At 46.6% G+C, this 14,057-nt stretch overlaps 1 protein-coding gene across 2 annotated transcripts in view; it reads right to left on the bottom strand.

Moving 5' to 3' along the window:
• Positions 1 to 14,057, bottom strand: part of CRB2 (crumbs cell polarity complex component 2) — a 67,136-nt gene that overhangs the window by 36,621 nt on the left and 16,458 nt on the right. For both annotated transcript variants that reach the window (XM_083597150.1, XM_083597151.1), the window contains exons 2-4: positions 12,833 to 13,525; positions 7,309 to 7,504; positions 4,671 to 4,810 (exon numbers count right to left, since the gene is read on the bottom strand). In XM_083597150.1, coding sequence (XP_083453276.1) covers positions 4,671 to 4,810; positions 7,309 to 7,504; positions 12,833 to 13,525 — 1,029 coding nt within the window. The remainder of the gene's footprint in view (positions 1 to 4,670; positions 4,811 to 7,308; positions 7,505 to 12,832; positions 13,526 to 14,057) is intronic.

Here is a 14,057-nt window from a genome sequence, read left to right as displayed (position 1 = left end):
GCCAACAAAGGTCCGTATAGTTCAAGCTATGGTTTTCCCAGTAGTGATGTATGGAAGTGAGAGCTGGACCATAAAGAAGGCTGATCGCCAAAGAATGGATGCTTTTGAATTCTGGTGCTGGAGGAGACTCTTGAGAGTCCCATGGACTGCAAGAAGATCAAACCTCTCCATTCTGAAGGAAATCAGCCCTGAGTGCTCACTGGAAGGACAGATCCTGAAGCTGAGGCTCCAAGACTTTGGCCACCTCATGAGAAGAGAAGACTCCCTGGAAAAGACCCTGATGTTGGGAAAGATGGAGGGCACAAGGAGAAGGGGACGACAGAGGACAAGATGCTTGGACAGTGTTCTTGAAGCTACCAGCATGAGTTTGACCCAACTGCGGGAGGCAGTGGAAGACAGGAGTGCCTGGCGTGCTCTGGTCCATGGGGTCACGAAGAGTCAGACACGACTAAACGACTAAACAACAACAACAACATGAGAAAAACTAGCCAATAAACTGAAACTTACATGGGGACAAATAGAAGAAGACGCCTTCACCCCGGCATGGTTCCTCTTTATCACATACACAGCCCAACAAGACAACGACAAGTATCCACCGATGGCATACTAATCAGTCTGGCTAACCTGATCCAAACACACACACACAAAACCAAATCTCACTACAGCCAACCAAAGACAACCAACCACTCCCTAGGCCAACCCTCAACCTCTCTTACCACCAAGGAAATACAACAAGCGAAAATCCACACAAATGACGCTGACACAAAACCCCACACATACACTAAGTAGAATAGAAGCATTGCCACCCAACCCCACTCACCATTCCCCCCTCTCCCACTTTCCCCCTCATTTCCTCCTAACCTAATACTGCATGCAACATTAATGTCTGCAACATAATACTGCATTAATGAAACTGATCTGTAGAAAACACAACTTGAAAAAAGAGACAATGCACATATTTTTGTAAACCAAGAAATATTTAATAAAAAATATATTTTTTATTTTAAAAAAAGCAAAAAAATTGAGTTTCTGGTTCATGGTCTCTTCTGGCTTTGGAGGCACCAATACAGCTCCTTGTCAAGGATGCAAGGGGGCCTAGGTATGCCTCTGGGTGGTGGTGGGGCACAGACTGAATTTGGAGGTGTCCACAGTCAGCTTATTGTGAGTGGAGACTTCCCAAACTAGGGAACCTTTCATTCCAGTCCCCTGGTTATGTGCTTATCACCATCACCCGTTCTTCCATTATGCCCTCCCTCAAAGAATTCTGGAATTGTAATTTCATGTGTATGTGAAGAATTCATTCTCTCTCTCTCGCTCTCATCCAGAGCTTCCCAGCTCAGAACTACATTCTCTGTAGATTCCTGAGAAAGATTTGAGCAGGTCGGTGGGGTGTAGCCAATACTAGTCCTACTCAGAGTAGACCCATTGCAAAGAGTAGGCCCATTTGTCTTAATGGGTCTACTTTGATCAAAAGTTAGTTGGAGACAAAGCAAAGTGTTGTGCTCATACATCACTGAACACAGATTCATGGAGTCACACAGCATGAACTGGCACAAGACCCGTCCCTGCCTGCATTATAGAAGGACTTCTGCTGCGTAGAAGATATGCTGGCAATCAGAACCAGGAATGGAAGGACCTGCCTACTTTGGTTTCTCCTGGCTTCTCGTTTTAGCCATCTTCACCACATTGTTACATAAGTTTTCAACTTAAAAAACCACAAGTATTTAAAATTGTTTTAACTGTCCCCTAATTCCCTATTACAATGCATATATTAATTTTCACTAATATTTTATCCACACTTTCCCCCAATAGATACTGTTTTGGAGGCAGGCATGGAAGAACCACATCATGAATTTTGGAGAAGCACAGATTTCAAAGCTGTATTTCATTTCAAATATTGTATTGAGACCTGAGCATTAAATAGGTCTGCAGTAATGCAAACAAAACCAAATCTCACTCTCCCGCTCCCAAATCACTATTCAGGACCCAGAGCCAGACTTCTGGGAAGGCAGCATGGAAGGTCAGTCATCCTTGTTGAGATAATTGTGGTGATTAACAACAGCTACTGTCTATTGTATTATCTCTGATGAACAGAGATAACAGGGATTAACTTCCAAATGCTCTGGAAGGGTAACTCCCCACCATGGAACCAATAAACCTTCGAGGAACACAGACAGGATGAGTGACCGAGGAGTGGAAGAACCATAACTTTGCCCCAATACCACATAATAGCCCTAGAGGTCAGTCTTTAGGGCCATGACCAGCAAAACCTATTTTCTTCAATTATTTTTGAAACTCCTATAAATTACTACTAAGACTATCTCATTGCCAGTTAAAATGTTCATTTGAAATACGACCCAGCGGTTGGCTTACGAGGAGACATCATTAAGGGGCTAAAAACGAATAAAGTAAGAAGCGTGCTCTTAAGATACATACTGAATGAAGTTTTTCAAACAGCTAAGAGATTCTCCAACTCTGAGAAATTTTTATCTCATTGTGCTCTATTCCTAATTCATCTCACTGGTGAATGTGCTGTTTATAATGTGAAACTACATGGTTGCCTGCTGTGGGAATTTGAGGCATGCAATCTCAGATAAACAAGAAGGGTGTAGATTTCTGAGAGAGTACCCAGGATGGTGAAAGTGCTGAAAAATACCCCATTGACTATCACTGTTGTACAGAAATTATTTGACGAACAATTGGAAGAAATTAGAGCAGAGGTGTGTAAAATGATTAACAAAAATGCGCTGGACAAAGCTGAGGCCAGATAAGTTACAGAGTACTTGGGTGCAGGGGGAAAAACTGGTGGAGAACTGCCGGAAGAGGAGAATGGAATGGTAAAGTTAGAGGCAATAGATGATGAAATTGAGAGGACCTCTATACAGATGCCTGAAGGAGATAGCTAAATGCTGGAGGAGGGGAAGGTATCCAGGGATGAAGAGACTAAGAAATATCCTGAGCTGGCAGTTGAGAAAGAAAGGATTCTACATTCAATTTGGATTGAATTTAGAAGAAAAAGCTATTAAGCCTCTTGCAACACTTTTGGGAAAAGAATGGCAAATGAGGAAATGGAAACCATGTTATATACCACCAGATGTCAAAGAGAACAACAACTACCAGACTTAATGTTCTGTTGGAAGCCGCTCAGAGTGGTTGGGGAAAGCCAGCCAGATGGGCGGGGTATAAATATTATATTATTATTATTATTATTATTATTATTATTATTATTATTATTAAAAAAACCATGGCCAACAGGAAATGCATTTGGAAGATATGGATTTGGGTGTGAATTAATGACTTTACAATAAGTAAATAATTATGGATCATTGCCTTAATACATAACAACAGTAAATAAACCCTTGAGGGAATAAAGAACACAGACTGAATGTTTCTTAATCTTGCAGGTAAAACTGTGATGTTGGATTGGAGGAAGACTATTGCTGACTTTTATCCATAATAATAATTAGAGAACCTCTTTTGGACTCCTTGCCTCAAAAGAAAAATTAATAAACCTGAGATGCCCAGTCAGAAGACTGGAAAACACCGTCTAGCAGAGGGAGGATCAGCTGGATTGAGCATTCAGCTGTTTTGAAGAACTCTTGTATATATAATTGGCAGAGGGATAATAGGAAGTCCTTTTTACTTATTTCTTTTTTTAAAAAAAAGCACATTTCCCCCACCCCCCTCATTATTTCCTTTAATAGCCTTATCTTTTTGTTCTGTTTCCTTTTCCTTCTTCTGTCTTGGTTTTGGTTTCACTCTGCTTTGATTTTGTAATGTTTCGTGTTGTCCTCTACTCAGGGTTAAGGAGGGGTTAACATGCAGATGAAGGTGATGGGCAGTTGACCCTGCGTGAGAGGTAGGGAGGTGAAGATCTCCCAGGGTGGAAGGATGGGAGAAGAAAGGAAATCTCCCAGGTGAGAGCAAGTGCAAGTAGATAAACAGGTTCAGCTCTCTCTATGTGGGACAAGTTAAGATTTACCTGTGAAGGAGGACTTCGTATTTCTTTTCTTCTTTCTCTGTTTTTGTTTTTGTTTAAATAAGTTTGCTTTGTATTGTAATGTACTATGAAAGGTCTTAATAAAATATTTTATGAAAATTATTATTTATTTATTTATTTATTTATTTATTTATTCTCCGCCCACTCTGGGCGGCTTCCAACAGAACACTAAAATACAATAACCTATTAAACATTAAAAGCTTCCCTAAACAGGGCTGCCTTCAGATGTCTTCTAAAAGTTTGGTAGTTGTTGTTCTCTTTGACATCTGGTGGGAGGGCGTTCCACACGGCAGGTGCCACTACCGAGAAGGCCCTCTGCCTGGTTCCCTGTAACTTGGCTTCTCACAGCGAGGGAACCGCCAGAAGGCCCTCGGAGCTGGACCTCAGTGTCTGGGCAGAACGGAGAAAAGGAGAAAAGGACCCAGAGCCCTGCAAGTATCTTGTGTGATGGTTTCAAACTGACTTCTGGGACAAGATTAGGATAATGAATAAATGCAACAGAGCCTGGGAAAGCTTCTGCAAAGTTAGTAGTGACTGGAGGTTCACTGCCAGATTTTCACAGCATTTGGGGATGAGTTTACTGCTGGGCTGAAAGTCACAGGGACATGTTGACTTCACTTTTGGAAACAGCTTTTGGACTATAGGAGAACAACACAAAGACTTCACCCACCTGGCCAGCAAACACAGCTGTAGCATCCAACCCCTTCCAGGCAGGTACCGCCATTCTGGCAAGGCTGGGAGGCACATTCCAAGATATCCAGCTCACAATGATGCCCTTCAAAGCCAGTGTTGAGGCAGTCACACTGGTAGCTGAGGAAGAACAACAGCACAGATCCATGATTCATGGTTAGGGAGCCTTGGCCACCACCCATGGAGAAAGACCCTTTTCGGGAATTGTTGGAAGATTCTGGACAGATGAAAGGAAGTACGTATTCATGCAGCTGAACTATGGAACTCCCTCCCACAAGAGGCAGGGATGGCCACCCACTTGGATGGACAAATTCATGGAAGAGAGGGCTATCAGTGGCCACAATGAGTCTGCTTTGCCTCCACAATGAAGACAGCAATGCTTGTGAATACCAGTGGCTGGAAACCGCACGAGGGGAGAGTGTTGCTCTTGTGCTCAGATCCTGCTTGCAGGTTTCCCATTGCAACATCTGGATGGCCACTGTGAACAGGATGTTGGACTAGGTGGGCCACTGGCCTGACCCAGCAGGGTCTTTTTAGGTTCTTATGTCTTCTACATCATGCAGCTCTACATTTCAGTTCTTGAGAACTCAAGAGTAAATAGTTGTGGTGGTCATTCCAAATAAAGTGGATCTTGCAAGGAGGGAGGGGTGCTCCTGCCCATTTTTGTTTCTCTCCATTTCTTAATTTTCCAGCCTGAAATTCAGTTGTCCACATCTCCACATCAGTGTGAGATTTATTTATTTGCTGTATTTTTTAAAAAGGTCTTCATGAAATTTCATTAGCATTTGGTTCAGATTTCTCCTACTGTACATATTTTTGAATAGAATTTTGCCCACAACATGCATTTTTTGCAAAGCAGTTCCCCTTAATAACACTTATTTTTGAAAACTATTTTCAGTAATATATGTATTGATAGGCACACTTTTCCAAAGCATAAGCATTCTTGCTCACATTACTGTGAACTTCAGTTTGCAAATTGTATCGGAAAGTGTGAATTAGGGAGTTTCACCTATAAATGACAACTGAATTGAATTTCTCTCCATCCTTACCTGAAACAAAATATTACAGCATAGACAGTTGCTGTTGAGGAGTCCATGAATTCCCTCCCAGCCTCCTCCTGCCCGGCTTCCCCTTCTCTCTCCCCCACCCCCACCCCACAGAGAATCATTCAATATTCCACAGACCTCGAACAAGCTCAGCCCCCATTGGGCCATTCAGAGTGATTTCCATCACCTTTGTACTACTGCAAACCTTAAAGGTAAAGGTAAAGGGACCCCTGACCGTTAGGTCCAGTCGCGGACGACTCTGGGGTTGGGGCTCTTATCTCACTTTACTGGCCGAGGGAGCCGGCGTACAGCTTCTGGGTCATGTGGCCAGCATGACTAAGCCGCTTCTGGCGAACCAGAGCAGCGCACGGAAACACCGTTTACCTTCCTGCCAGAGTGATACCTATTTATCTACTTGCACTTTGAGGTGCTTTCGAACTGCAAGGTTGGCAGGAGTAGGGACTGAGCAACGGGAACTCACCCCGTTGCGGGGATTCAAACCACCGACCTTCAGATCGGCAAGTCCTAGGCTCTGTGGTTTAACCCACAGCGCCACACGCGTGCAAACCTCAGGGTCTCCCTAAGCCTCCCTGTTCTGCTGGAGGTGGTAAACTATGTCATTCTCCCCCTGAAGACTGGAATTCATTTATGTTAAGGGGTTCCTCATATATGTCTACTGTTTGAGAAAGTTCTTCTGATGTGTTATGTGAGAATAAAAATGGTCCCCACTCCAGCATCATCTGCATCAAAAGTAGGTAAGGCAAGTAATTCAGTCTGTGCACAAACCAGATGACAATCTAGATCTCTTGAAAATAAAAATAAGAACTTTGGGGGAGACAGAGATGGCATTTGCCCTCAGGGGGTGTTAGATGCTACCTTCCATGCCCCACACTCCTGCTGCAGGAACCTTCGTGGTGGAGGTGCTGGCAGATGAGCAGTGACACATTTCTGGGCTTTTGAGTCTAGGTATAAAAAGGGGGTGCTAAATATTGCCTTGCACTGCATTTTACTTATATTGTGGGGGGCTGGACTACATGACCCTTGGGGTCCCCTCCAGCTCTACCATTCTATAATCCTATTGAGTCAGACCACTGGGCACCTTCTAGCTCAGCAATGACAAGAAGCAGCTGTTTGGCGCTTCTGACAGAAGTCTTTCCCAAACCTACCTGGAAATTTCATGGGTTAAACTTGGAACCTTTTACACGGAAAGCAGGTGCTCTATCATGGAGCAATTTTTATTTCCCAATTGACAACATCCCAGAATAATACCTTCAGCTCTGGGGGCAACTTTTGAGTGTCATCAGTTGATCTAACGGTAAGCTTTACACTCAGTTAACTTTCTTCTGCTATATTTTAAATGAATTGTAGATTTGTTAGTGTTGCAGTGGCAATACTAAGAATTACTATTATACTGTACTCTTGAGTTTAGACAGTTTCTTTTCTGCAAACGCAGCTTAGCCACAAATGCATCTGTGGAAACCATGGTATACACTGTAGATAAGCTGGGGGGGCAGGGTTGGGAGATAACAGGAGCCATATCAAATCCTGCTGGGTGAAGCCAGAGCCACTCACCTGTTGATGAGGTCGAGGCACCTTCCCCCATTGAGACACGGGTGGCTCTGGCACTCATTGACGTCCACCTCACACTGTGCTCCCTCATACCCAGGTGTACACGAGCAGGTGAAGAACCCAACATGGTCACTGCAGGTGCCGCCGTTCCAGCAAGGGCCCGACTCACATTCATCAACCTCCACTTCGCAGTTCACACCTTTGTGGGAAGAGCAGAAGAAAGAATGGTGAATTGACAGGAATATTTACACTTTTAAATTTTTCAGTGCTTTGGAACTTTTACTTCCTTGTTCACTTTACAGGAGAACAGAAGCCCAACAAGTCTGAGGAACATAGGAAGCTGCTTTTATGCTGGGTGAGACTACTGCCTCATCTAGATCAGTATTGTTTACTCTGACTGGCAGTGACTTTCTGCAGAGTCTCAGGCAGAAGTCCTTTCCCACCCCACCCCACAGGAGAGGCCAGGGATTGAATATGGCGGCAGGTGCTAGGCCACTTGTCAGGGAACTGCCATCAGCTCAGAGGCGAGAGATGGAAGGGCAGTTGTGTTATAGGGAGCCTCCGAAAATCTTGCAAAGCAGTTCCTCTTCCGGGGAGGAGGAAAGCCCCACCTCCATTTGAGAAGAGGTGCAGGGACCAGGGGATGCTAGGGAGAGCCTCAACACCGAGCCTGAGCAAACCGGAGAGGCGGGGAGTACGTCCTTGCCAGTGCCCATTCTGCGCAGTAGGCTTTGGCGCACGGAGGGGCGGAAAAGGCTGGGGGCGACGCAACTTTTATGCTGGGGGAGGTACAAAGACCGACCACTCCCAGATTCTGCTAGCGATTGAGCCAGACATGAACTTACGACGCTCTTCGCTGTAAATAGTTTGCACCAAGAATAAAGCCTGGAAAAGACAGGTCAGAGTCTTGCCTGTTTACTCTCGAGCAACCACGCCAGCATCTGACATCACTGAACTAGGACCCTTCCTCCAGAGCAAAGTTCTAATGCCTCTTCACTGGCCAAGCCAGCTCATCATTGTGCCATTACCTACAACTTCAAAGGTGGGAAACTGAGCCCAAGAGAGGATTTGACCGGCTCAAGTTGTTGCAGGGGTGAAATCCAGGGAGCCACACCTACATGCTATGTGTGGGTGGTGCCTCCACTGATTCTCTCAGTCTGAGTGCACTGGAAACCCCAGCATGGACCTCTCTGCTGCCAGGAGGGATGTCCATCCAGAAGTGACGGTGCCCCCCATAAACTCCAACTGAGATGGGAGTTGTGTAGGAGTTAAGGGGGTGCTTTGGGGTCTGATTGGGATCCTGTAGTTTTCTCCCAGTTGTAGCTGCTGAGTGGAACTTTCCCCCCAGTCTAGTGATGTTGCAATAAAGTGAGGTTTTGTTTCAAGGCCTGACTATGTCGTATTTTCCCTCTGAACCCCCAACTCAATAATGAGGCAAGGTGCACCCTGGCCAAACTTTAAGATGGCCTTGAAAACACACTAGGGGCTTGTCCACACTTCCACATGTTCCGCATGTTGTCTAGGAAGTATGTGTCTGAGCAGTTTTCTGCTTGTCCTGTCCTTTGTAGGCTCCGTCCTTGCCTCTCTGCTTTCCCCTGGAAAACCTTCTCTTTAGCACTAAATCAGAGCAAACATCAATGTGGAGAAAACTTGATTGATATTTGTTGCGATTCAAAGGTAAACACTGGGTTTTCCCATGGCAAAGCGGCAGGACAAGTGGAATTGTGGATGAGCCCTAAGTCTTGGCTGTTTTATGGAAATGTTGTAATTGGTCTGCAGAGACTCTAGTGCAACATCTGTTTGCTTATGTTGTGGTTTTATGTGGGTTCTAAGCCGGCTCTTTTCATATGCTGGCTATTTTTAAGTTTATTGGGTTTTTAAACAGTGAGTTCTTCTGGCATTGCTCACTGAATGTTGTTTAGTATTTATGTTTGCCACTTTGCAATCTGCCACATTTTACTGAGAAAGCAGAATAAAAATCTTATAAAATAAATGCTTTTTTTACTATTTCTTTAAAAACAGTGCTTTTGTCTAACCAGTCATTAAGAATATTAAAGCAGTGTATGAAAGACAAAACTGCCCAATGCATTATATGTGAATGTGCGTGCTTGAGTGTCTGTGTTTAATTGCTTCTTCATTATTGCTTTTCTTTTTAAATTTTTAGCTGCTTCTATTTTATCTGTAAGATGCCTTGAGTCCCAATCTCAGGGAAAAGGCAGGAGATGATGACGATGATGATGATGATGATGATGTTGTTGTTGATGATGATGATACAATAACATACACCAACACAGTTTCTAATCTCCAACATGACTGAACAAGTGTCGCAGCCAATACTGGGACTCAGGTGGGTGATTCAGGTGGGTAAATAGGCCCCTGTTCTTTCTAGAAACACTTCCTGAGATTTTTGGTTACCCATTGCAAGGCAGCAACCATTTAGATGCTTCTGCAGACCTAGTGAACCTAAGCAGTGGGCCGCTAAGGAGCTGCACAGAAACAGCTATTTGCAGGCTTGGGGGAAGGTCCACAAAATATAAGAGGGGTTCTGATGTAGGCTGCCCTGTCTCTGGCATCATGAGCTGCTGTGGTTTAGCATTAGGCCTGAGTGTACATCTCGGCACTGGCACCTGCCAGTCCACCTAATCCTAGTTTCTGGCAGAGTTCTGCTTCACAGCAGTCGTGGCTATGCTTAATCCACAAGGAATGTGCAGGCCCCCTAATCTGGTGGATCAAGAGCTGTCGAACATTCAGCAAACTTCCTTGCATCCCATCCTGCCAAAGAATGCTCAAGCCCATGCTGGCCAAATGTCCGTGGCCACAACCCCATGTTTGTTGTGGGGGCATGTGAAGTGTGACTGGGTGGCATATGGATGTCGGACAAGGCTATGGCCAGGTGTCAACACACAGCATGCTTCAGTCACCAGGGAGGAGGTGGCCGTAGAAAAGGGCACCTTCTCTTGCCATTGCCAGATCACGCTACATTTCAGCCAAATTTAAGCTTGTGGGTCTGAATATTTTTGGACACATTTGTTTCAAAATGCTATTTGCCTCCCATCCAAGCAGCAATTGCCTCGTTTGAGATGTCAGATATGCAAGTATTTTTAATCATCATGTTGCAAGTCTAACTACACAATGGTCAAAGAGCAGCATCAAGGGAACAACGTCCTCTCCTCCGCACAAGTCCCAGGCTTCGGATGACTCCCACCCCCCTCTCACATTCACACACACTTTCCATTCCTATGGCAGATGCAAAGTTTGGCCACAGAATCAAGAGAGCTGAATAAATCCAGTGCTGGATAATCCCTAACAAATGTCCGTCCGGACTCAGCCTGAAACCCCCTGTCCCACGTAAATTGGTTCCACTTGTTCCTCCTAATAGTCAAGCACAATCAACTCTCCTCTAGCTGAAGTTCCACCACAGACCTTCCTTCTGGGGCCATACCACAAGTCCTTGCCTTCGTCTTTGCAAAGGCCATTCAGGAATTTGAAACACAGTGATAACATCCGCTTTAAAAATAGCTCAGTGCCCTCCTGCTGCACCAAGCTTGGACAACAAAAGGGCATTGAGAACCATTCTTGCCCAATGCTTTCTGCCCCTCCCCTGCAGACTTGGCGAAAGGTACAGCCCAGCATCTTCGGATGGAAGGCCAGTTTCCCCAGCTTGGTGCCCTCCAGGTGCTTTGGACTACAGCCCACACCAGCTCCAGCCAGAAGGGCTGTACTTTTACCAGCCCCATACTCATATAGCCAAGCTGGCAGAGGGGCACCAGGCTGGTGAACGCGTTGTTGCTTCTTTTTTGTGGGCTGCCTTTTTTGTCTGTCTGTCTGTCTGTCTGTCTGTTGCATTAATACCCCACCTTTTTCTCCAAAGGAGTTCAAGGTGGGGTACATGGTTGTCCGTCTCCTCATCTAACCCCCCCCAACAACCCTGTGGTTTAGGTTATACTGCGATATCTTTTTTGAAAAGATATCTATCTATATTCTGCAAATTAGATGATATACGTAGATAGAAAGATAGATAGATAGAGAAACTACAAATACAGAAATATTTAAATGCTTCTTTGATTGTCTTTGGTTCCTCCTCCCGTACTTGCCACCCTCTCCTGCCACACCCTCTGAGAACCCCCTGCTCTAACCACTACACCACACTGGCTTTGATTCTGATGATCCAAAGTGGCTGAGGGGTGGGCAGGTGTCCTTTGTTTTTTAAAGCATTTGCCACGTTTGCTTCTGTACCTTCCAGGCGTCCTTACCCATTTTTGCTCTCAAACCTCCAGCTACTCATCCTGAACCAGGGTGGGAGGGTGCAGAGAAAGAAAAGGTGGAAACCAGGAATCTACTTAAAGGGAGTGAAATCAAGATGCATGGCATTTCATTCTCTCTCCCCCCCCCCTCAATTTTCTCAGATTCCTCTCATCGTTCTCCTTGAGTAGAGCAGACTTTTCACTGCCAAGAAAGCGCTTGCCTCCCACACCACTGGGGGCAGGGTGTGTGTGACTGAGAACCAGCAGAAAGGCAATCTGATGCTGCTACAGCCCCCCCCCTCTGCCCACCCACCCTGTCCCATCCCACTATCTTCAGCCAGTCACCCTGACATTCCTTCACAGCAATGTAACTCCTGTAAGGCCCCTGCTGTTTATTCCGCAAGGAAGAACAAGGTCAGAAAGAGCGTCTGCGTGCTGGCTGGTACCAGGTACAGGCGGGGGCACTCGTGACTGGATTCCACCCTGATAACAGAGGTGGGGGTGCAGACACTGAGGAAAGACCCTTGTGGGAGCTGCTTCAGCACAAAGCTGGCAAGTGGGGAGTGAATCAGGCCCCATGGAGATGGTTTGGTGTCACAGAACAATCTGAGCTGCAGAAAGGAATTCAAGAGCCCCTGGAACTGCCCATCCTTAAGATATTGGCTGGCTTGAGTATTCACAACAGGGTTGGATGGCCAGCTTGGGGGCCTCCTGCACTACAACTCCCATCAGCTCCAGCAGACAGCATGGGATGATGGGAATTGTAGTCCAGCAACAACATCTACCCTCCAGGAGTCACCATATTGGCTACCTGGGACCGAAGACATTTCTGATCACAGATGCCCCCTATGACAAGCCATCCTGCTCTCTGCTCTATCATCCTAGGACCACCATCCATGTATAACTAAGTTGCGACTGTTAATTACCCACCCTTCACCCAAAGGTCCCATGGTGAGTTAAATAAGTTAAGTAGATAGACAGCAAGATGTTCTCCCTTGTGATCCTGTGGGAAGATGCTGGTGACCCATGAAGTGCCCTTAGTGCGTGGGGGGAACCTAAGGCAAGGGGGAGTGAATCTGGCCCTCCAAGCTTCCCTGCCTGGCCCCTGGGACTCTCCCAAGGCCATAAGCCTCACTGGCCATGCCCCACTGCCTCTTTGGGTTGCATCCTCCTGCACAAAGGTAAAATGCGCTACTGTTGCCCCACCCACTTTTGCATTTGGCATGTGCCCCTTCCCCTACAGTTGCCCCAAAGGAACACAGCCCCCAACCTGCAAGTAGTACCTGTGTAGCCAGGCAGGCACTGGCAAGCATAGTGGTCCATCAAGTTGAGGCAGGTGCTGTTGTGTTGGCAAGGCCGGGAGGCACACTCGTTGATGTCTATTTCGCACCGGTAGCCCTGGAAGCCAGGCACACAGAAACAACTGTACTCGTTAGCCCTGTCCAGGCAGATGGCCCCATTCTGGCATGGGCTAGAGGCACACTCGCCCACGTCCTCCTCGCAGTGGGCACCGCTGTAGCCAGGTTGGCACCGGCAGCTGTACTCCCCAGCACTCTCCACGCAGGTGCCGTTGTTGCGGCAGGGCTGGCTGGAGCAAAGGGAAGGCCCAGCCTGGCAGCTGCCTCCGCTCGGGCACTGGCAGCCATACCCACCAGGCAGCTCCACACACTGCAAGTGAGGCTGCAGGCAAGGGCTGCTCTTGCATACCTCGCCTTTGCTGCTGCAGGAGAGACCTGCCAAGCCGGGCTGACAATGGCAGGTGTAGTTCAGGTGTCCAGGAGTCCCACGGCAGATCCACTCAGGTAGGCAGGGGTGCCCGGCGCACACGTCGTAGAGGTACTCGCAGTCTTTTCCCACATAGGCTGAGAGGCTCTGGGGACAGAGGCACCTGTAGCCATCTTCCAAGTCTTTACAGGTGCCTCCATTCTTGCATGGAGATGAGGAGCAGATGCTGACCAGCTCGGAGGAGACAAGCCCTGGAGACGGTGAAGGGAGGCAAAGGCAACTGTGAGGCAGCTGGACAGCAAGTGTCGCCGAAATGTGCAAATGTGCATGGTGCAAATCCTGGTGGGGAGAATTTTCTAGGGAAGGGCTGGGGTAGTGAGAGCTTGGTCCCTTGCTGTCTCCAGTAGCATTTGGGTGAATGCCTACATTGAAATTATTGGCAGCGCTGGTAGCAGTGGGGGAAGAGGCGAATGAGGTCAAAGGTGTGGAGAAGACAAGAGAAAAGGGTCCAAAGGGTTAAAACCAAAATGGCAAATTCCAGGAGGATTCCTGTATGCGATGACTTATATTTTTGAGAGTAGGTATAAACCTTTCGCTACACATGCCACTTGTAGAGACAAGGGTATGATTCTGACCTTTGTGTGGCATAGAGGTGAGAGTGTTTGACTAGGACTTGGGAGACCCAGGTTTAAATCCCTACTCGCTGGGTGACCTTGGGCCTGTCATGCTCTCTCAACCTAACTTACAGGGTTGTTGCGAGGACAAAACAGGGAAGGGGCAGAA

Source organism: Podarcis filfolensis, assembly GCF_964270895.1.
Source record: "Podarcis filfolensis genome assembly, chromosome: Z".
NCBI lineage: Eukaryota > Metazoa > Chordata > Lepidosauria > Squamata > Lacertidae > Podarcis > Podarcis filfolensis.
This window is presented reverse-complemented; position numbering and strand designations above follow the sequence as displayed.